The sequence below is a fragment of the Pithys albifrons genome, chromosome 7, assembly GCF_047495875.1.
Source record: "Pithys albifrons albifrons isolate INPA30051 chromosome 7, PitAlb_v1, whole genome shotgun sequence".
In the NCBI taxonomy this organism is placed as follows: Eukaryota; Metazoa; Chordata; class Aves; order Passeriformes; family Thamnophilidae; genus Pithys; species Pithys albifrons.
The window spans coordinates 19,012,956-19,036,916 of record NC_092464.1 but is presented as its reverse complement, the minus strand read 5'-3'; the positions used below and the strand labels follow the sequence as shown (position 1 = coordinate 19,036,916).

The 23,961-nt window shown below is 37.0% G+C and overlaps 1 protein-coding gene across 3 annotated transcripts in view; it reads right to left on the bottom strand.

The window, feature by feature from the left end:
- The window catches only part of PIP4K2A (phosphatidylinositol-5-phosphate 4-kinase type 2 alpha), a 119,405-nt gene that overhangs the window by 42,909 nt on the left and 52,535 nt on the right, over window positions 1–23,961 (bottom strand). For all 3 annotated transcript variants that reach the window (XM_071560161.1, XM_071560160.1, XM_071560162.1), the window contains exons 2-4: window positions 19,200–19,297; window positions 18,008–18,104; window positions 1,326–1,478 (exon numbers count right to left, since the gene is read on the bottom strand). In XM_071560161.1, coding sequence (XP_071416262.1) covers window positions 1,326–1,478; window positions 18,008–18,104; window positions 19,200–19,297 — 348 coding nt within the window. The remainder of the gene's footprint in view (window positions 1–1,325; window positions 1,479–18,007; window positions 18,105–19,199; window positions 19,298–23,961) is intronic.

The following is a 23,961-nucleotide window of genomic DNA, read 5'->3' as shown; positions in this document are numbered from 1 at the left end:
ATAAATCCCAAATTACCATTAGGTAATGGTTTAAAATTTCTCTTTGGTAAAACTGTAAGTAAAATATTTCTTAGGAGTATTTCTGATAGTGATGTTATTTATTCACACTAAAACAAACACATGGTGGTCCTACATGTTATTTAAGGAGGACAACAAGCAGAGAGAGAGAAAAGAGTTCACAACCAACTTCCTGAAGGCTTCCCAAGCTACTACTGACTTGGAGGGCCTTCAGAGCTCTCCCTTTGAGATCCACAAATATGGCCAGCAATACCTTCAATCCCAAGCACCCTGAAAGAATGCTTTTGTCTCCCTTGCACCTCAGAAGTTAAAAGTAGTTTTACAAAAGTAATAGTATTAAAAAACCTGCAACAAAAAAGAATATTATAAAACAAAAAATAAATCACCTAAACAATAACAAAAAAGTCCAATCCAAAAATATCTTAAAGTCTTTATCTGAAGTCTGAACTCATGGAAGTGAGAAGAAAGATGGAAAGGAGGACAAAATCACCCTCCTATTTGGTAGCATATTTTAGGTGATTGTTAGAAGCTTTTCTGTTAGGTGACTTTTAGAGGTTTTTCTGAATTCTGCAGATTTAGAAGTCACTCAAACACATCTGGGGCTAAGAACACTAGCAGTGATTTTATTAAGGCTTCTTCTATTTCCCAAGTTCTGCCACCCTGCCGTGCCATCTACACAAATTATACACTGGCAGTGTATGGCAGCTATCAAAGACTGATTTGAAGGATCTTCACTGTTCACTTTTGACTTTATTGTTGTATATGAAAATTCACATTGCTAAAGACAATTTTTTTATTAGTAGGAATTTTACATTATTATATTCAATTTTTCATTTCTCATACAATGCAACTTCAATTCTTTGAGATTTGTGGTTAGTGAAACACAGAACATTCAGTGATCAGACCAGAAAGAAAGAGGTGACCTGCACCATTCATACATGTGTATGCAGACATCTCCATCCAAGCAAGCCCAGGATAAAGAAGCTTCACAGTCTGGGAGCCAACTAACCAAAGGAAAGACCCCCTTCCTAGTAAAGCAATGGAGCTCATGGCCTCCAAGTCAGTATCTCTGTATTGTGTAGACATAACTTTTTACATAAAGCTAGCACAGATATTTAGAGAAGCGCAGCCTTGTGAACTGCAGACACACAATAAATTGCTGATGCAAAAGGGAAAAAGTCTGAAGTGACTCTTAATTATAATAATAATCATAATTATTAATGTAAGTTTTTTATGACTCTGAAATAAAGATTGGTATTATAATATATAAGAAGAGATCCCACATGCTGATAGAGTTCATATATTACCTGATGGTATTTCTTCAGTATGTTGTGCATTTCTGCTACATCTTCACTTGTTATCGTTTTGATGATGTATCTTTTGTCGTAAGATGTATGAAAGCGGGCGCCACTGCGGGCTTGGGAATCGTTGGCAAGGGGTGAACTTCTTGTCAATGAATTCTGCCAATTGATTTTACACAAAAAAAGCATCAAGTCAGGCAAAAATATGTAATTTTTAATTAGAATAAATATGAAAAATTTACATTTATTTAAAAATCTTTTCCAATACACCTGCAACAAAATAAATTCTGCAAAGCACATACTCACAGGCTACATTATCTTGAGAAAACACTTCAAAAGTATTCCAAAAACAAAAGCCTGTTTGGGGGGAAGGATTACCCATCAGTGGTTCAAAACTCTTCTCAGCGTTTAATGAGACTGTATCACACTTTGTTGCATATACCTTGGCAGCTTTTGGGAAGAAAGGATGCAGTAATTAAAAATTCAAAAGGAACACTGTGCTACACCACAATAATAATAAACAGAGGCTTCATCCATAGTTACAATATCACTTTAAAACCAGCAGGATTTTCTCTTGAGACAGTGTGATCTGATACATAAACAAGATCACAGTTAGATTTCTGAATTCTAATACCAGAGCTATTGCAATGACTGCATATTTAGAGTTAAGCAAAGAATAATATTGTACAATACCTCCACAGAGTCTTAAGAAGGGAAGGTTACTTAACGACTGCATAGCAGTTAGAAGAAAAACTGCTAGAGATTAGGACCATTTTTACACTGAAGTTTGAGATCACTTGTGCTTCAACAGTAGAAAGAAAGGCCCTTTGCTTTTTCCTCCCCAGAATAAGTATTCACATTAGATTTTATTATATTTATAAAAACAATAAAAAAATTAGACAAAGTATAACAACTTTCTTTGGCTGAAAACATCTTTCTTTACCAGGAAGAACTTAGGGTAATTGTTTTATAATTGAACTGCACCGGTTTTTTCTTTTAGTAAGTAGTAACAGCAGCAACACAGTCATAGAAAATGTTCTTACACCCCTTGTGTACTTCCATAAATGTGGATATACACTGAAAAGGCTAAACAAGTTAACTACAAACTGCTGGAATACTTCTATATTTGTGAAAGAAACTTGCAGTAACCATCTGGTATATCCCTACTGGTAGCAGAATACCCCAGATCCTGCTATGGTCCCTCATGGTACCGTGCTGTACATACAGCTCTTGCTACATTGGAATACATCTCTTCCCCTTCCACACTCACTAAACATAATGTTCTCCCTGTTAAGTGAAAAGTCATTTTATTTTCACAGAAAGTTTTAATAAGATTTTTTATATAAAAGTACATGTTGCAGGTTCCTAAACAGCAAACTTTCAGCTCCAATAGCTACAGAATGAGATGTTTGTGGCTAATAAGGCCCCATGAACTAAGTCACAAAATAGATTTACACTGAAAGAACGATGATGCTTTCAGATAGCAATTACCAATATGCTCCATCTACCCCAAGCAAATCCAAAAAAAATTATTTTTGTAAGATCGATGCCTTATTATTTAATCATTGTTAAATCTGTTCACAAGCTCTATGGACTTCAGCAGGAGCTGAACAGGCAGATTCAACCTCTGTGGCAGAAGGTCAGTAACTGGGATAAAGTAGTAACCTCAGCCAAGAGATAAGGGCAACTACAGCCCTGATTTAAGAAGGCACTTGAACACATACAATTATGCCTCTGTAATTTGGAGATCAATTGACTTCAACAGGGCTTCAGCATAGGTAAATTTATCCCAACTGTGGGGTGCTTTCTGAAATCAATTTCATATGAAATACAACTATTTTCCCATGAGGTTACCTGGTTCAACTGGAATACTCAGGCGTAGCAGGAATAACAGTAAATCACCTAAAAGCACACAGCTCTTAGGACGGTTTATTAGAATGAAAACCTTAATTACATGTAGGTGAAATAAATCTTTGTGCACTTCTTCATCTATATTTTAGGCCTGTACAATGAACTAGAATAATTACTAACATCTATGATAAAAAGTGACATCTTTCTCCATTACCCTCTCTATTCACCAGGAAAAGAAAGGATGTGGGTGTTTCCCTAATGTTTATAAATCAACATTTTTTTTCTAGACTAATCAGAAGAGGGCTTTAGGGACAACCACTGCAGATATTGAAGTTCCCTCTCTGCACTGGTTTTTGGACAGAAAATTTTAAGAGATGTAAGTCCTGACACACCATCACTTCACATGGTATTGAATACAGTAGGGAAGAGAATTTAAGTATTACAGCTGTTTTCGTTGTCTATTTCCAGATGTTTTATATTCTAATTAATTTCCAACCATTCCACCACTAGAAAGTTTTTATGTACAAAGTCTATTCAAGGGAACACGTATCATAAATGGATTAAATTTTCTTATTGCTATACTTGATACCAGTATTCCATTAATTTTCAAACTGAATCATACAGTTAGTGGTAGAAACAATTCTCTGTAGAATCCCTTTCTGTTCTACAGTCAGATCTTGGTTTTGGTTCCAGGTCTGTATTTAATAATTCAAGACGAAAAACTGGTAATAGTTAAAAACAAAAAAAAAAAAGGTGCAACTTCAGTTGCCTTCATCACAAATTGAAAATATGATGTAACATAAGTAATTATTTTTCATTTTGAAAAAAGCAGAAACATGGGCAATTATTCATGTGTGTAGTAAATTAAACTATTGCTAAGTTATTAGGCTGTAATTCAGTTAATAATAATAAAGGCAACCGAGTAATTACTTGTTATTGTTCCCAGCAGAAAAGGGTGCATTATTCTGAGGTTAACTATTGCAATAAAGCAGTAACCACAGTTTTCCAAATGCATTTTTCCCACAGAACCCTTCTATTCAAACTGTAATGGTATAAACCATATGGTATAAACCTTGAAAGCAATTAACCTCGCAGGAGACTTAAGTTGTTTTCCTATAAAAGCTGGGAAAAAGTGTGCTTGCTAGTCTGCCACTGAACCTCTAAACGAGGAGGAAAAGAAGGAAAATGCAAAGAAGGACCTGAACTCAAAATCTAAAATACTTGTAAGGTGTATTTTAATATCCTTCATCAAGAGATTTTCAGATTTGAGTGTAATTCAGATCTGGGAGTACTCAGTATGCAGGAGGTCCCAGTTGACTGGAGGTTAAAAAATGTGACACCCACCTAAAGAAAGGGCTGAAAGGAAGATCCAGGGAACTACAGACCTGTCAGTCTGACCTTGGCGCCAGGGAAGGTTGTGGAGCAGATCATCTTCAGTGCCATCACACAGCATGTGCAGGATAACCAGGGGATCAGACCCAGCCAGCTTGGGTTTGCAAAAGGCAGGTTCTGCTTGACTGACCTGGTCTCCCTTTGGTGACAGGGTGACCCGCTCAGTGGGTGAGGGAAAGGCTGCAGATGTGTCTACCTGGACTTTAGTAAAGCCTTCGACACTTTCTCACAGCATTTCCTTCAGAAACTGGCTGCTCATGGCTTGGCTGGATGTGCTCTTTACTGGGTAACAAACTGTCTGGGTGGCTGAGCCCAGAGAGTGTTGGTGAATGAAGTTACACCCAATTGGCAGCCGGTCACCAGTGGTGTTCCCCAGGGATCAGGGCTGGGGCCAGTCCTGTTTAGTATCTTTATCAGTGATCTGGAGAAGGGGATCGAGGGCACCCTCAGTCAGTTTACAGACACACCAAGTTGGGTGGGAATGTTGACCTGCTGGAAGGTAGGAAAGCTCTGCAGAGGGACCTGGACAGTCTCAATCGATAGGAAGAGGCCAATGGTACAAGGTTCAACAAGGCAAAGTACTGGATCCTGTTCTTGGGTCACAATAACCCTGTGCAGGGCTCCAGGCTGGGGGTAGAGTGGCTGAAAAGCTGCCCAGCACAAAAGGACCTGGCAGTGCAGGTTGAGAGCATCTGATCATGAACCAACATGTGCCCAGGTGGCCAAGAAGGCCAATGGCATCCTGGCCTTTGTCACCAACAGTGTGGCCAGCAGGACCAGGGAAGTGACTGTCTCCATGTACTCAGCACTCCTGAGGCTGCACCTCAATTCCTGTGCTGAGTTTTGGGTCCCTCAGTACAAGGAACACACTGAGGTGCTGGAGCATGTCCTGAGAAGGGAAACGGAGCTGGTGAAGGGTCTGCAACACATGTCTGATGAGGAGTGGCTGAAGGAGGTGGGGGTGTTCAGCCTGGAGAAAAGGAGGCTGAGGGGAGACCTTTCTGTTCGCTACAACTACCTGAGGGAGGAGTTTGTGGTGAGGTGGGGTCGGCCTCTTCTCCCAGGTAACAAGCAATAGGACAAGAGGAAATGGCCTCAAGTTGCACCAGCGGAGGTATAGATTGGGTATGAGGAAAAGTTTCTTCACCTAAAGGGTTGTGGAGGATTAAACAGACTGCCCAGGGAAGTGGTTCAGTCACCATCCCTGTAGGTATTTAAAAAACATGTAAACAGCTGTTACACTAAGAGAATGAATGAACTAGTAGTAGTTTTACTATGGTTCTTTCATTACAATTCAAACTAGACAGAAAAAAAACCTAGTCAGATTCAAATAGAAATTAATAAAGTCATATTTTAAATCATCTGGAGAAAATCTTGGTAAGTCACTGACTTTCTACAGATTCTTGTTATTTTCAGCAGTAGCTTTTTTCCTAATGGAAATTAATTCTGCCTGATTGCTAACTATAACGACAAGTTAATTCGCAAATGCAACTATCATACCAAAAATGTTGCTAACCAGAGAATATAAAACATCTGAAGATAATTATTTAGCTGCACTTTACTTTTTTGTTAATGCTTTAATGGGTTATAAACACTGATACATTTGTTTTTCAGTAGATGGCTATGTTATTATTAATCTATATCAGGATTAATTAGGAATGCACACAGCTATCATTGTATCACATGCATATTCATTTGTTAGAATAAACCAAGCAACTTTATGCTAAGCTGCATCTTTCCATGCATGCACAGATAACCCAAGTGCCCTCTCTACAATATTCTGACTCTGGCAGTAAATTAAGATCAGGTGTTTAAACATTAAACATATTTAAATAAAAAACAACCTCTTGTTAAACAACTTCTTTGATACTATTTTTTCTAAATCCACACTCTTGACATAAGTCAATATAATGCACTTTTCAGATACATAATGTGGTCTTTTGAAAGCATGTGGAGCATGGAAGACACTTAATAGTACTATTTACTCTGTTTTCTTTTGATACTTTACGAAGTTTGTTAAATAAGTATGATTTAAAAAACAGAAAAGAAAAATCTCCATTACATCATATTGTGCAGATAACTGGTAAATGCCATTTGTTTGTACTGATAAATGCATGGCTGAGTTTTGTATGTGGATAGTTTTATCTGTAAGGGTTAGCTCTCACTTCTGTAAATAGAGAAAAGTTAAAATTCCTTCTAAAGTAAAGCTTTCAGGTATCATGCAAAATACCCTAACTCTCAACTATACTAGTTATATTTGCTTACAGATAGAAATCAGTCTTCAGTAAAATACATCTACTGTTGCCCGGTGATAACAATGAACCTTCAAGGAGAGAATGCTGAGAGTTGGCCTGCACTGGCAAATCATCATTAGCAAGTAGAGATCAGAAAACCACTTCCCTTAAATGATCAAACTAGAAGATTTTAGGCGCTTCAAAGAGGAACAGCATGGCTGTTTAAAACCATGAAGATCCTTCCCTTTTGACATATATGCAGCTAACTTACCTGTTACACTGTTCAGTGAAAATCAAAGCATTTTGCACCTCATGGAGCCAAATACTAATAAGTTAATAGTACAAATATTAGAATTTAAGAGATTCTACACTGGAAAATGTTTCTCTTGTAAGTTAAGCCACAAAATGGCCAAGAAGGTCCTGCACTTAAGCCACTAGTAAACCTATAACTATTATGAAATATTGGACAAAAATATCAGTCTGATAACACCACATGTGACATCCAATTTTATTTTTAAATAAGACCTTAGATTTATCTCGACAAGGAAAAAAGTTTAACTTATTCTGGGATTATCTAGACCAAGATTTTAAGTCAAACAACTTTATCTTAATGCAGACAGTAATAAGAAAGTTACATAGTTTGATGGGTAGTAATTTTGTCTGGATGCTCACCAGACAGACTAAAAATATGCATTTATTTGAATTGTACTGCCCTGTTGTTCAGAGTGCTATTGGACACACTGCATAACCTGTCTCTTAACTGTTGAATGCAGTTTTGTGAGACAGTAGAGGGTCAAACACTCCTGTGATCCAGACAATTTTTACCAGAACACACAAATACATTCAAGTGATGATTTGTAAAAAAAGATAAGTTGTATGATAAACATCCATGCAGAAATTCCTTGGAAGCAAAGCTGATTGAACCTGCCTAAATAAAGCAGTAGAGGGCTTTTTCTCTGCTTGTGTCCAGCACTCAACTCATCTAAGGGAGATCCAATGCCACCCCTGACAACAGTATCTCCTTCTTAGATGAAGTGTCTATAGTGGATTAATAAGAAAATACAGAATGAAATGCAAGCATCTCCCTTTTCCAAAAGGAAAATATAAACAGGGTTGAGGGAGAGGGAAAAGAAAAACAGAGAGAGCCAGATCATGGCAAATACCAGATTGAATTCCCTCTGGCTCTGCTTCTTAATTAGGGGAAGACTAAGTGGAATATGAACAGATGGGAAATGAGCCACTCCTCAGCACAAATCTATAAGCCACAAAGCCAGAACAGGGAGGATATCCTTCAGATAGAGACAAATAAATGCCCGACTGTTACCGTCCAAGAGATACAGGTTTGATGGTCTAACAACCCCTTTACCATCCTTACTGTCACGCCATATTGTCCAGTAGAGCATGTATCCAGCTACACAACTTTGGAGGCATGAGTTTTATTAAGTTAATAAAAATCATCTACTTAAATGATAATGCTAGTGAGCTTAAAACTCAAAGAAACAAGGGTCAGGCTGCCCTGTCCTCTTCAGATTTTCCCAGCCTTCTCCAACTCTGCCATGGTGTGCCTTGGTTGTCCAGCACAATTAAAACATCTGTCAGCCACGCATACCCTGTTCCACTGAACAACTTCACTTAGCAACTCACTGCAAGTCTCTTGCTCCAAGTGTGCGTGTTCTGCCAATTCCCCATTCAGTTCTCATTTGTGAGTTTTAATCTTGTGCCTGCTGGTTTTTTGGTCTCAGGAGAAAGAAAAGGTTTTGTACTTTTAAAGTGTTGAATACTTTCATGAGGTCACTTAAAGACTACGCTAAATTACTTGTGTAATTACTTATATAACTGAAGACACATTTAACATGCCAAGCTCGGATTCCTCTACTAGATAAGTATCTCTTTTACATACATCCCTCTCTTTCAAAAATAGTTTCCCTCTGACAAGCCTCACATAAATGAATATAAAAAATATCAGCTATCACTAACTAGCAGGCAACTAGAAATATTCACCTGGTCTTCAGTGCTGAGAGGATACAATCCACTAAGAATTTACCCCATACCACAGAACTAATTTCTGATACAATAATAAAAGTATAGCTTTAAATATAAATGACTAAAAGCTACACCACTTACCAGAACTTTACTTACCAAAGTATTGTTCATAAAAGAGTTAATCAGCACACCTAAATTACATGTCATCAGTTCATCCAAGAAGAGAATATTCTTTAGCAAATTACCTGAAAGGTTGTTTAATTTCTCTATAGACACTGTCTCTAAACTCAAAACTTCCTTCCCAGACTCTCAGCAATCTGTGCAGAGTTTCATTTCCTACAGTAAATACATTTCACATAAGCAAAAAGGTTTTTCTATGGGTGCTCTTAGGATGTGATATACAATTCTTTGAAGTTCACAGGAGTTTCTTCTGAAACCTTCAACAAAATTTCATAAACTAGAAGTCATTGCATTTCACCCAGCAGTTCCTAAACTGAATTGCAATCTCTGCTTTTGGTTAAGGTACAAATTCTAGAAAGGCAGTCCTGATTTTTTCCAACTTCAAAAGACCAAGATTCACCACTATAGTTTTTCTAGTATTTAATCTTATGTGTTGCTGCAAAGGTGTGCCTAATTTTGAATTTGAATAATTTCCTTCTCCAGTCATTCCTGAAATACCTACTAATCTTTTTCTGCAAAGATACTCACCTATACTTCTCTGTTCTAATTTTTGCAAGTGCAGCAGGTCTAACTCTTTCCCTCCCAACCACATGACATTTTCTATCCTTAAACTCCTCTGACACTATTTTTTCGATATCCAAATTTCAACATCCCTTTTTAAAGAAGACTAGGATCAAAACTATATATAGTATTAGCTTCAGGTGTAGAATAATCAGATGTCAAAAAGAAATCAGAGCTCTTTCTGATCATATTTTTAGACCTTCCAAATTATCCACCCAAGGGTGCAGTTACTTATTCCAGTCTGAAGGTCACACTAGTGCGAAGATCTTGTCCTTTCTGACCTCGTGTTCCTTCTCAGAGCTACTACCTCCCCAAACACAGACTTCACCTCTGCAGTTCTGCACTCCTTTTTATCCATATAAGTATTCATTTGGCTGTATTAAAAGACATTTCATTTAGACTGGCTCAGAATGCCAGGTGATCAAAGTGTGTTTTGTACAAAATCCTTGTCTTTATTCTGCTTTGACATTTGGATGGATTTTGCATCTTCTATAAGGTTTCACTACATGAAATGTCAATTGCTCACTGAGAATTAAATTTTGATTGTTATCACTTAATCACCTATTATTTACGTAATTTAATTTTTTAAAAAATTAAGCTCTGCAATAATTAGCATTTTAAAAATCCAAGGCACCAAATATCAAGTCAAATACTTTGTAAGAGGCATCATCAAGAGTCCTTAGAAGCCAGATAAAACACCACCTAATACTTTGTCCTTTGGAAGTCTATTTTTACCTTGCACATTGGTCAATAAAAATAGTTATCTGTTGTAATTAATAGCAGTAATGATATTACTGATAATTCTAGTTATACCAATACCAGATATCCAAAACCTAAGATAATTTCCGGAAAGTCTTCAATTGTTTTAAGTTAAGCTGTTTGGAACTATTTTTTCCAACTGAAACCACTTTTGTGAGGAAAACGCATGGAGCAACACCACTGAAGTACAGGAAGAATTTGTCCCCCCATTCATACTGTAATTGCAAGCTATATTTATAAAGAGCAAAGTACTGCCCCCCTCTTCAAAGACAAACTGCTGGTGAGGCTCTTCCTCCTCTGCCCACTTGCTTAAAATGTTCACAGCATGAATTTTTATCTCCACAGTGGGAGGCCAAGGATTAGTCCCAGTCTCCAAGAGGGTGGAGAGATTTAAAGGTCAATTTAATTAGCTCATTCTAATCTCTTGCATGTCTAATGTAAATGTCATTGTTTTCTAACTGCTACTTTAGTAGACAAGATTGTATTTTAAAAACTTTGAACACATGAACTATGTGTTGGATGTAATACAAATACTTTGTGTAACTAATCTAAAAAGGGAGCCTAATAAAAATTGTCATTGAGTCAGAGCTTTTCCTAAAAAAGAGAAAAAGGGCAACAGGAAAATTCTGGTGGTAAAGCATGGAGAGCTTTAGAAGAATAGTAATCTTTCAAACTGACTAGCTTAACAGCTTCTCATTGATTTAAACCTTTCCAATTTCACAATGTCTGGACAAAGGCAAACAACAGTTTCGGGTACTGTGATCTCATCAGAAAGTCGTGGAACACTAGAATGAGCTTCGCAAGCTCAACACATCCTAAAGACAAATCAGATCACATCCCAGGCTATTTAAGAGTGCCTCTGGGCAAGCTTTGCATGAACAACAAGTGCACAGATGATGCTCTGTGATGACTGAAATCATAGGTCAGTGGAAAAGCCTGGCAGTGGTTCATTGCTGTTACAGAATGATGTACACACAGTCTGGCTGTTCTTCTGTAGCTGAGGTGGTCTCTGGCCCATGCCCAGCTTCCCAACAAGACAAGCTTACAGCTCCCTCCAACCTTTTTTCCTTTTTACAAGGCTTCAGGAACCATGGATATGAATATTAGACATGGATTATTGATTAAGAAGCGTATTAGAGAGACAGCATCATAGAGATGCTCCATCCAAGGTTCTTTGCTGAAATTTGAAACAAGCAACACACTTCTGGGATGGCGTTCAGTCCAGTGTTTTGTCAGTGACTTCTAGAGGGAAGAAAGGCAAAGCACTTGTGTTTAAATGTAACAACAAAAGCACCAAACCTAGAGGTGTCCTGGTTTGTCATACAGGGATAGGTAGGGAAGCCTTTTGGATTTATTTAGCATGTTGGCATTGTATATTCTTTCTATTAAGCAGGCTCCTATCTGGAAACATGATCAGGAGACAATGACCTCTGACACTGAAAGGTGTTTAAGAAGTTTGGCAGGGAGCAAAGCGTTCCTGACCAGTAACACATGCTACAATACAAGCACATTTAGGGCTATGACTGCCCCTTGCCTTTGGCAGACGTATGGACAGCACTGCACAACAATTTCTTGTCAGCTCATGAGCACAGTACCCAAAAGGCCTATGGTGAATGTCACGGGACCTCCAAACGATGAAAACAGAACACCACTGATCCTGTGGTGCACCCATCTGAAATACTGAGTTCCTTCTATGACCTTGTTAAAATGTGGATGCACACACTCTGAACACCTATGAACATTTATAAGCAAATTACATTCAGGGTGTGATTACTGAGGTGAAAAACTTTGACAGAAAAAGGAGAAAGACCAACTTTTTCTTGTTTTGCTCTGAGCTATCCTTCCAGAAGAAAGGTTATGGGTGCCTTGACTTTGCTGAAAGAGTTTAATGAATAAAACATGAGATTCCTTCCTAAATCAAGTTATTCTATTGAGACTGTAGATCTGGATTTGGAGCTGTCAGCTTAAGGCATGCACTTGCTTTGGAAAGAGTTAGGGCTCTTTTTGTGGGAGCCTTTTCCCTTCAGCCCAGCAAAGCTTGGCGTGATGCCTCCCTTTCAATAGCTGTGTCTGCAAGAACTCAGGGAGCGCCTACCAGCTCATTCTTCAGATGTTGCCAGCACATGCTAAATCACTATTTCTCTCGTTTGAATGCTCAGTTGCGAATGATACTTAGTTTAGCCAAGGAATAGTCAAAAGCAAGGCAAAGTAAATGTTTTCTCTAGGGAAAACTAAGAGAGACCAGAAGTTAAGACTTCTGCTGCCATACATAACTAAGATTAAGTCCCACTGTCACTGAATTCTTATTTGGACTCACATTTAAAGCACCAAATCCTAGAACATAAGATTTAGATTGCAGACATGTTTTACATGCTGAAAAGACCACAAACACCACAGGTTTTGATACTGCAGGTGGTTCAAAACCTTACTACTGCTACTACTGCCTACTCCCATGTCAAACAAGATGTCAGCAGTTCTAAACATCTTGGTGTCAACGTCCATTTGGAACCCACAAACTGCATACTCTGCCACAGGGATTTCATCCAAGAGATGAGCGCAAGAATTTTTCATTCACTGACAGTTTTACCAAGCTAAAAAGTCCAGCACAGGGATTTTCTTTTCAAGACAGGTCTTGCTTCCAGTATTTTTAATGCATTTTAATAAATTAATTGAAATGACTATGTCTTAGGAATAAGATCAAACTTCTAACATAGTTATTATTGATGTATTTCTTGCTGACCTTGCTGTCTGTAGTTTGATGCCAGAGGTGGCTTGTTCTTTCGCAAAACAAGCACCAATAAAAGAAAACATAATTTCTGTGCAGAAGCAGAGAGCTCTGATTAACATTTGTTTGTCTGAAGAAACATATGATCTTAGATTGCAAAATAGTTTTTAAGCTCTTAAGATGGTGTCTTAGGGCTGAATAAGTCATGTAAAATGAGCAAAAATATTTAAAGATCAACAGGAATTTTGATGATCTGAGGTTTATAGACACTTAAAAAAATTTATTAAAGACTGACATCTGAAAAATTAACCTAGAATTTCCATTGTTTTCCTCATGCTATATTAAGAGGCTAGACTACAAATCCTTTTGCATAGAAAGCTCTGAGAGATACCGAAAAGTCTCCTTGACACTTGTATCAGAAGTGAAAGATACTAAGTTCATATGGTTTGTCAGGGAAATTGAATAAAACCAAGAATTCTCAATTATCATTTTAGATTTCAATCTTTTACATGGAAAACGCTTAGAGAAATATTAAGCATATCTACATTAAAAAGAACTTACAGACCATCTGCTAGAAGTTCCTTATGAATTCTGTCCTGTACAAAGCATCTCTAGAAACTGCTCCTGCAGACAGGAAAAGTCAGATCTAAGCCTGTCTCCTATTTTACCAGGTACTAAAACTTCAAGGGAAATGGGCTGTGCTCTGCCCCATCCCCAGCAGAAGGCTCGTTAGGTGCACCAGGACATCAGTGCCCTCTGGTATGAGCAATTGTACTTTATTGGGCAAGAACCTGGTCTCCCTCTTCTGCAGAGCAGAATCCAGATGAGGGATTCAGCAATAACTTTAAGCAAGAACAGATGTGTTGGAGCACAGTAAAATAAGTTTCTCTTTCCAGAGCAACAGCAAGGGAGGCATTTGTAACAGTATTAGATCCTTTTTTTCTACAGAGTGTTAGAGGGCATTAGGCTTGCTGCTTGCCTGTTCATCTCTCACAATTTTGCAGTTTACAGAAGCTGATCCTGAAAGTCTTCTAACAGAACTGCACTCTTGGATTTTCTAAGGTAACAAAGTATCTCCACTGAGTTGAAAAGAATCACCAAAGTTCAAATCCATTTATTTTGGAAAAAAATCCAAACCTTCTGCAGAATAACCTTTACAGAACTGTCTAAAGCTGAGGGAGTAGGCAGAAATTAAAAATCAAATTTAGTGCTGTAGTGAGGGACTTACTTTACAACATCTGTTTTCTAATCAATTGTTTTCTTTTCTGCTAGAAATAGTAAAGGCTCTAAGGTACTTTCCTGTCCATGTTAGAAGGATTCTTTCTCAATTAAATAAGAAAACACTAACAAAAACACCTAATTTACCCTATCAAGGCAAAATCGGTCATTACTTAATGCTCTGGCTTGTGGAATTATTTTGACACTTTAAAAAATTATCTTCAATCTGAGATCCATATGTACTTGTAAATTCCAACAGCACAAAGCAAAACAAGTCTCTTTCTCTTTCATAATTTAGTCTTTTTAAGTGGGTAAAACGTTTCTAAAGTTTTTCCATCATTCAAATGCAATTTGGATTTATACTGACTGATCACCACTTGAGTTCCCCTTTCTAAGAAAAAACAGCCAGGCCAGTTTTTCATTTGATGCAATAAATATTTTAGAAATTTTTTTTACATATGAACAGTTTCTTAACCTACATCGAAGACTTAATTGTCATAACAAGTTTCTATAGGCAATCTTTGAATAAACCTCAAGGCTTCAATATCTTCATCCTTTATTTTCCACACTGCTGTCCATAATAAGGAACTAATCACCCAACCCCCTTGACTCAGTAATAGCAACACATATGTATCTCCATGAAACTTTAATTCTAGTTTAGTACTAAATGTCTCTTGGACATGCCAAGCCAGCTATGAAAGAGACAGATGCAGGACAGATTACCAGAAACGTCAGAAAAAAAGGAGTTGGTTTTCATATTGTGAAGGAAGGAAGTCCATTCCAGGAGCTGTAATTGCCATCGCTAGAAATGGCTTCCTGTAAGGCATGAACCATATACATCTTAAGGAATTTCTCTGATTCTGAAGTCAGACTACTTGGAGGAAAAAACCATGTACTTCATGAGACTTAAAACGTCTCTTTAGGGATAAAGGGAGACCTCTGTTAAGAGAAGTTCCATATATTAACCATTCCATGTATGAACTATGTGTTAAGCAGTCCACAAAATGACTGTGCAAATTGATAAAGACAATACAAAGAATTAAAACTAGTATAACCCAGTGATTAGAGCATACACCACAGATTTTTTCATGAGGTTGGCTGTTTTTTTTTTTTCATGCTTACTCATAAGGAAAAACTATCTGCCCTCTGGAACAACTCACCAAAGATATCTGTAGAACGTTCTGAAAACAAAAAAATTTAAAATGAATGTTCTCTGTGATTTAAATTGATGTGTCTGACTAATGAACATGCTAATTGGGTTTATTTATCTAAACCAATCCTATCTTGCTCAATACTATGAGTGACATTGTTCACAATTGATTAGGACTCCCTTCCTGAAAATCATTATGTAAGAAAAACTGTCCAGAGAAAGTTACCTGATTTTTCATCCATAAGCTTTCCCTTAATTCAACAGTGCAAAGAATTTTTCAAATTCACATTCGGTTCTGAGTATAAGACAATAATTTTTAACCAGTATTAATTGGAATAACTTCCTTGAAGATGAAGATTATCTGAAAGAAAGTATATTCAGTAAATCTCCCTTTGTCAAATGAGATTTTCCTTCTTAAATCACAGAGACTGTAACATTAAAATGAAAGCAACTTCTGCTTTTAATAGGGATAATCCCTATCTTACACACTGGGTGACAGGAATTTTCTTTATATGTATTTTTATAAGAATAATTCAACTTTGAATGTGTGTTCAAAATACATTAATACTTTGAGCACATAGGTTTTATTCTTTTTAATCAGACTAGTCCAGTAGAATAAGAATTCAGAGTGATAAATTGCTTGGGCTGAGGAAAAAACCAACAGGCAGACATTGTCTTCTCTTGGTTTAAAATTAACTATCTTCTGTTTTCACTAAATATATTTTAAATACCAAATAGCAGTGAGGGTTTTTTCTAACTAATATGTAATTTTGTTGTATCAAAACCCAGGGTGTGGTTACTCGTCTTATTTTGGATTGTTGTCTGGTTGTATTGTCAAAAAACTAAAACACATGGCTAAAGAGAAGTATTTTTGGTTTTAATCTGAAAATACAGACAGTTTATCCAGTGACAGTTCCTTAACACTGTTTTATCACTGTTATCATTAGTAAATCCAAACAGCAGTATAACATAGCTAAAACAGGAATTTCTGTTGCAGAACAGCAGTGCAGACAGAAACATTTCACAGTGCTGGGGAATGCAACATTTTTGATTATGAAAAGTTTGCCAGTTTTAATTAACAACAACATCATAAGCCTTCTAATATATATGTAATGAAATTTAACTTTCATTGTCTAGTAATGTCAAAAGCCCATCTTGTAAAAAATAGCAAACATGAGCTGACACCACAATTTTAAGCTTAGGAGCAATCGCATGCCCTTTGTCACTCATCCTTTTCCTTTGTCAAGAAAAAGGAAATATTCATATGAAGGGATCAAATAACTTCCCAAACAATAGGATCCCTCCTTGGGCCATCAGCAAAATTGAAGAAGAAAGGCAATTGAATATAACTGTTTTAACTGTTGGCTGGAGTCTCAGGTATTTCCTCTTGAAGTAAATAGAATAATGAAAAATCACGCGATACGACCACGACAGCTGCACCAAAATAAACCAACCCAATCCTCTCCTCCACTGGCTGGCAAAATGTCTTACCAACATTACAGTGGCTGAATACTGAGATTTGTAAACTAAGCTCTATCTACTCTCCTTTGAGCATGTTTTAACCCCCCTATGCATTTCTAACACATTGCGTGACAGTGAAAAGCAGAAAATTGCTTAAGAGCATCTCTGAAGGACTCAAATGTAGATTTCGGCTGCATTATTCAGTTTGTTCTCTTAGCAAGAACAGGAGTGTTATTGTACAATACATTTTGTACCATTTATTTAGCTACTTAAAACCGTTTATTAAATATACCCTAAATATATCTTAGTGACAGGTTATAAATACAACTGTAAAAGAGAAAAAGAGCATGAGAGGAATAGCGCTGGGTTTCACAGCAAGTATTCTCCAGGACTGGACATCTTGCAATGTGACTGCAGAAGGAATTGCCCCCGTGACTGAACACTGTCCATTAGGAACCGTTAATGGAAATGGGAACTGTCAGAAAGAACTGGGAATCAGACTGAAGCAGAGTTCAAGGACTTTCTTTTGCAAAGACAGAAAGAAGCTTTGACTGCATGGAGCAACCCTGCCAAATCTAGAGCATTTTCTTGGTTTGCTGTATCTGCTTTATGCAAGCAATTTGTTTCCAGATCCTCTTAACAACAGGAAAATGAGACATGAAGCAGGATGAAGCTGGCAGGCCACAGGTCATGCTTTTCTAACCAAGAGCATGATGGGGGTGGGGTGTGAACTGGCCACGGTCATTTCAGAAACCACATCTCACACAGACAGACCACTGGAGCAACTGTTACCTAAGTGGCTCAGCTGAATACAGCACATATTGTCAGTAGTGTCCAGACATTACTTTCTCTCTACTGCAAGAAGTCATTACCTTGCAGATTCGATAACATGGTTTATGACTGGGAAGTGCCCTGATGGGAAACACGAAAGACTGAAGATGGCAGAAGGGTAGGAACCAGAAGACAGCTCGGGCAGGCCAAGAGGTAAAACCAAAATGTTCTGGTTGTAGGTGGGGGGATATGTAGAAAGAAAGTAATCCTTTTCTCTTAGTTTTCCTCTAACAAAAATAAGAGAACTTTATTTCAGCACATTGGCCACCTGCTCACAACTCCTTCATCAATAACCTTCAAAGTCTCTATATCACCAGTTTAGGCATTTTTAAAGTGAACTTACCTGAAAGTCTTGATCATCAATTCCAAATCTCTCTCTTAGATTACGGAAAACCATTGGACAATATTCTTTAAATTTGAAATGACTTGGCATGTTTTCTCTGAAAGAATATAAAACCAAATCAACTTCATACATGTTCATATGTAACAAGTATCTCTAAAGAATTTTGTCTCAATTCTGTTCACAGAAAGCAGAGGATAAGGAAATTTACAATCTCTCTTCTAAAGTTTTCTTTTTTTTCAATGAGATTGGTTCTCATCATGTTATGTTCTTTTTCTTCATAATGTTAACAAGCTAATAAATATATATATATACACATTTATTTAAGTTACAAGAGTAACATCACTAAGGATGAAATAAACACAAACCGTATTTTGACAACTTTGAAACATGGACTCAAAAGTAGAAGAAAATGCTTTCCATTGTCCTAAACTTACTTCAAAGGCGAAACCTTAGGCTGGGTTATACAAGAATTACTATACCATCTGTGACACCAAAAAGTACCAACAGTGCTAACGCTTCAAGAAAATTCAACTCGTTCAATACAGAACTAATTTTAATATCTTAGTGTTAATTTTAGACTTATACAAGAGAAAAGTTATTTTGACCTTTGTCACAGACCAGAAGACCCAGTAGCAGAATTCTTTCATTTTCCAAATGTATTCTTGAACAAAATTCAGGTTATACATAAACCAGCATTAATAGTTTTGTATGTCTGTATAAACTGCTTTATGGAGCATTTATTTTTAACAGACAAATATTACATGAAATGACCTTAATACCTTTGAAGCTTCCATATGATCAGTGTGACACATTATTCAAATTTGATATACGCATTAGATTCTCATTCTTATTCAAATATTACATTTAATAAAAAGTGCATGCACATGAATTTATGTTTCTAAAAATATCCAAATAAAAGCTTACATCAGCCATAAATAATCACACCAAGAAAGGATCACCTTCAATATCTAAGATACTCATAAGGCAATAATAAACCATATGGAGAAAAAATTCTACCCAGCATCCCTTGCTGTTGCTTTTTAGAACAGCACAGATGGTTATGTTTATCGCAGGATTAACTTAATCATCAAAACTTCAGTCTCATGCACTGAAAAATAACAGAGTTCATAGGACTTCATAAAAATAACACTGCCACTATCCACTTCTATACAAAATTGTTACTTGTACTTACTTGTTGAAAAGGTGATTGTCCACCTTTATCTTTGAGTACGCTTTGAAATCATCTGGCATCAACATAACAGGGATTTGAACATGGCTCAGTTCATTGATCTAGAGAAAACAGAATATATTTAGTTCCTCATGTCTTTGCAAAGACGCTGCATATTTCTTAATTATGAAAATGTTATTTGGTCTACTATTTCTTGTGTATATGTCCTAGGAGTGATTGTGAGTATCAGAAAAATGAGAAAGCAGTTTTATTCTTTCCAGATTAAATGCAATCGCAAGACTGACACCTTGGAAAAGAAGAAACAGGATTCCATATTTAGACTTGCTTCAGAAAAAAAAGAAGTGCTTCAAAGCACACCAGGAGTGTACCTTTTATGGAAGGTCAAGGAGGATGCCAGCAAAATAGTCTCCTATCCCAACACATTTGTTCTGGTTTCTTGAGTGATGCACTCCAAAGATAATTCAAATTCAGTATTTCCAATGACTATTTACCCTTGTAATTTACGAAGTTGTCATACATGTCTGTGTCTTGAACTGTTTATAGAAAATGAAGTGCAATTTTGCAGACATGTGAATGTACACAGTTTGGGCTCAATAAGCCCAGGTTTATTTCTTACACTAGTGCAGAACTCAGACAAGTTTTTGTAGACCACAGTATTTGAGCATTTTTTTTTGATTGTTCAAGTTGGCCAAAGTATTTAAATAGCTGAATTTTTGCTTAGAAATAGATGGGCATGTAAGTTCCAAGATTTTCCTTATTTTCTTATATTTATGTGGACTCATCTACTCTTTCTAGCTTTGAAATTAATAGTCAGTATTCTCCAGACAGGACTTTTCACATATATTTGAAATCCACTTCTGACCACATTTCTATAATAAAACATTGACAGCTATACCATGACCTAGTTTGTGGGCATGTTTTTATTACTGCCTGTATTAATCTACCCTTTCTTTTGTAAAATTTCACTAAAACACAAGAAATAAAAGACAGAGGATTGTTAGCTTGCAATAGGACTTCCAAATCAGAAAGACATACCTATTACAACAACAGTCACCAGATACCCACAACATACATTTTACCTGTGTTCTTACTGTTCTCTACACCCTGGTCATGCATCTTGATTTACCCAGCCAAGACTCTTTGCTCATGCAGAGCACATTCTGCCTCAGCATTTTTCTACACAGTTAGAGGGAAACCTCACTCTATATGAATACAAATGTACACCAGGACACTCACATCTTAGCACTGCTTTTCCACCACTGTTTTCCAGCTAGGAAGCTGTCAGTTGGCTGTAAACGCTATTCTGTTTTAAAGAGACCTTTGGAGAAACCTTCACAGAAGCAGCTCTAGGTTATAAATACTGGAGGAAAAAAATGCACTCCCTGAATGTATGATCTTTTGCAGAACTAAGTTAAACAAACTAGGAAAACAGTGAGGAGTCTTGCAGCTGTTAAGCAGAGGAAAGAAACCAACACGGGCAGGTCAGGTGGCCTCATTACTTTTCAATATTTTAAAGTCCCAGTAAATGTTCCCTATCATGTCTCACTTTTACGGTTCAGATTCTTGCAGCCCACATGAAAACTGATGAAATCTGTTGAATTTACTTTACAAAATGCTTCTTCGGAAAGCCCTTAGAAGCTCTAGATAGAGGCATAGCAGTTACACAGCAAAGAGGAAAAAGGAAATAGAAAGATGCCTGGGATGAGCTGAATGTGCTCTGCTCCCTGGAGTTGTAGGGAGAATGCTCTTTCCTTCTTCCAAAGGGAGGCAAAGAAGAAATTAATGCAATTTTTTTGAAAACACAGCTGTACAAACCTAATAAATCAGGATGACATTAAATACAACATAAAATAACAAAACACTGATTGCAAATCACTGCATCTGCCATACACGCTCTTTACTGAAGTTGATATCCTTGTACATCAATCTCACTCTGAAACCACAGGGTGGTTCATGAGTCTGCAGAATTGGTTTAGCTGCTGCACAAATAAAACTAGGGATGGATAGATGGATTATGCAGAGATATGAAACTTTAATACAGAATTACCTTCTCTTTTAGATTGCCAGATCACACAACAAATTCCACACCTGAAAAAAGGCTAGCAGAAATCCACATGCAGATACATGTCAGACTAAAGCAATTCCAAGAACACCTTCTGCTGAATGCTGTCCAAAAAGCTGAATTCAAACATCTTCAATCACCTACAGATAGTTTGCTTGCAATCTGCATGTTAGATTATCAAAATGGCACTGATCAAATGTTCATGTGCATTTTCTTTCTTAATCTGCCAATGTAAAGTTTCTCTGCAGGCATCTATAGCTTTGCTTTCATGCCGTGAATATTTAAATCTGTACTATAATGGCACAGTTTTACCTGTACCTGTGGGCCTTACAAGCATTAATTGCACAGCAGAATAACAAAAGCCAAATGTGATTTTATGTGTACACTTCAGAGACTATTTTAAGAAAAAATTCCGAAGTACATCTCATAAGATGTTCCCTACAAGATGTGACTGTACACTCCCTCCATTCCCCACCAGGCAGAAAAATGCAGACTAACAGAAGGTTTGGGGTTTTTTTGGTTTGGCTTGTTGTTTTTTTTTTCAGGGGAGTTGCTTTCTAATTTTCTGTGGCTTATTATTTTGTTTTGTTCTGGTGTTTTGAGTTTGGTTGTTGTTTGGGGTTTTTTTGAGAGATTTTGTTTTGATTTTTTGATATTCATCCAAGTCTGTGGTACATAAAAGTAATTTCTCTAATATTTTAGGGAATTCCTCTCTAGCCAAACAGGAAAATAAAAAAGCAGGTGATGAACACACAGCAGAACTGGCCTTTGGTATAGCATACCAGCTGAGTAATGGTATGTCCCAGTGGCACAGGCTATTAATTAATTTAAACCCTTCAAGTATAAGGTCTGGTTCTTTGTGCAATAGTACATTTTTCAGTTAAGTTTGATGAGGCCAGACTGGGATATGCACAGAAGACAGAAAGGAATACCCATGTCATTAGATCTTGGTGGAAACCAGAACCACATTTTGAGGGGGAAGGAGAAGAAACAATATCCAAAACTCCCCCACAAACAGGTCTTGAAAAGCTACAAGGAAAGGGAAAGGTCAGAGGGATCAATTCTCTGCCATCACTGTGTGAAGAAACAGTCACATCAGAAACATACTAAATATGAAATGTACAGAAAACATTTTGGGCCTTCAGTTCATGTCAGATGAAAATTTTGCTTCTTTTTCCTCTGTGTTTGAAAGCCAAGCCCAACAGAAAATGTGTTCAGGAGCATGTGATTGATACCTGTGACAAACACCGTGTGCATCTCCACACGTTACCCATCACATACAGCTGCTCCCTCAGCAGCAGCAAATGAGATGGGTCTGTGAGGATGAAAGTTCATCCAATTACAACAGAAACTGTGTTACAATAGCTGTAATAATTACATAAGAAATACCCATTTTTCTCTAAGGAGTGCTTTTGAATGTAATAAAATCATAAGCAAGAAACAATTTCGTGCAAGAGATAACGGCAAAGCATCAATTAAGCAAATAGAGCTCACTGGACAGAGGACTGACTTCTTGCTGAGGGCTTAGGATCAGATACTCATTTAACAATTCTCTCTGCAAAGCCACATGTACAGCATCTCTGTAATAAAAGCATGCACGTCATATCGAGAAGGAAAGTTCCTTTAGTACTGCAGCCTATGTCTTTTAACTGCCTCGAATCATTATTGCCAATGAAAAATTTTGCTGAAGTTTGTCTTGCTATCAGAAACAGACAAAACTTGTGGTATTTTTGAAGATTTTAAATCCCATATAACAGCTTTAGAGAATGCATTGTTTTAAATATGAATAAGATTTTAGTTGCACAGTAACCATGCATATTATGTATAAATACCTCATGTGTATTAATAACATTTGTAAACTCAAGCACACAAGTTATTAATAAAGTCACTTAGAAACCTCTCTTTAAGTAATTAATTAAAATATCTTCTGTGATACTTGTATAAACCTAGGTGGTTATGAGAGATGGAAACATCCTCCAACAACTCACAAGCTTTAAGGCAGAAGAATTTTTAGAGCCTTAAGACTTGTATTGCCCCTTTAAACACACGGTACAACAAATTGTGGCTGTAGGGACAGGGATCTGCCCAGAGCGGTGGCTCCATCGTGGCAGGTGGGAGGGGGCCGAAGCCAAAGGAAGCTTTCAGGCAAAAACCAACTGATTGCAACTCATTTTGCTCCTGCAGGTTTAGGATTGAATTCACACTGTCAGGAAAACAGAGGTTGTAATTAAACTGCAAATAAGGGAATAATAAAAGCCTACTGGACATTGAATAAATAGTAAGACTCAGCTGGTAATGATTCCGAAATTAGCACACAGAGAGGTGTTCCCACAAAGACATCTTATATTGGTGACATTTCAAATAAGCTTCTCTAATTTATATGATTTGAAATCAAGCAATGAATATATCACAAATTGTTAGGCATTATTAATGGCCCTTATTTAATTCAGATGCATTCACCCTAAACACCACATTACTAGGCCAATGCTTAATTAAGCATTAGTTTTCATTCTGTCAGAACATAAGCAGCAATAAACTGCTTGTATGCAAAGCAGACAATGAGATATTTAAGCAGCATATAATAAAGGCAATTTACAGCATATATTGTATGTTTAGCTAGAAGAGTCAGGACAATGAACCTGTGCTCCCACAGACACAAGCTGATGCCTATTGCTACAATGCTCCAGCAAGAAAGCTGGGAAA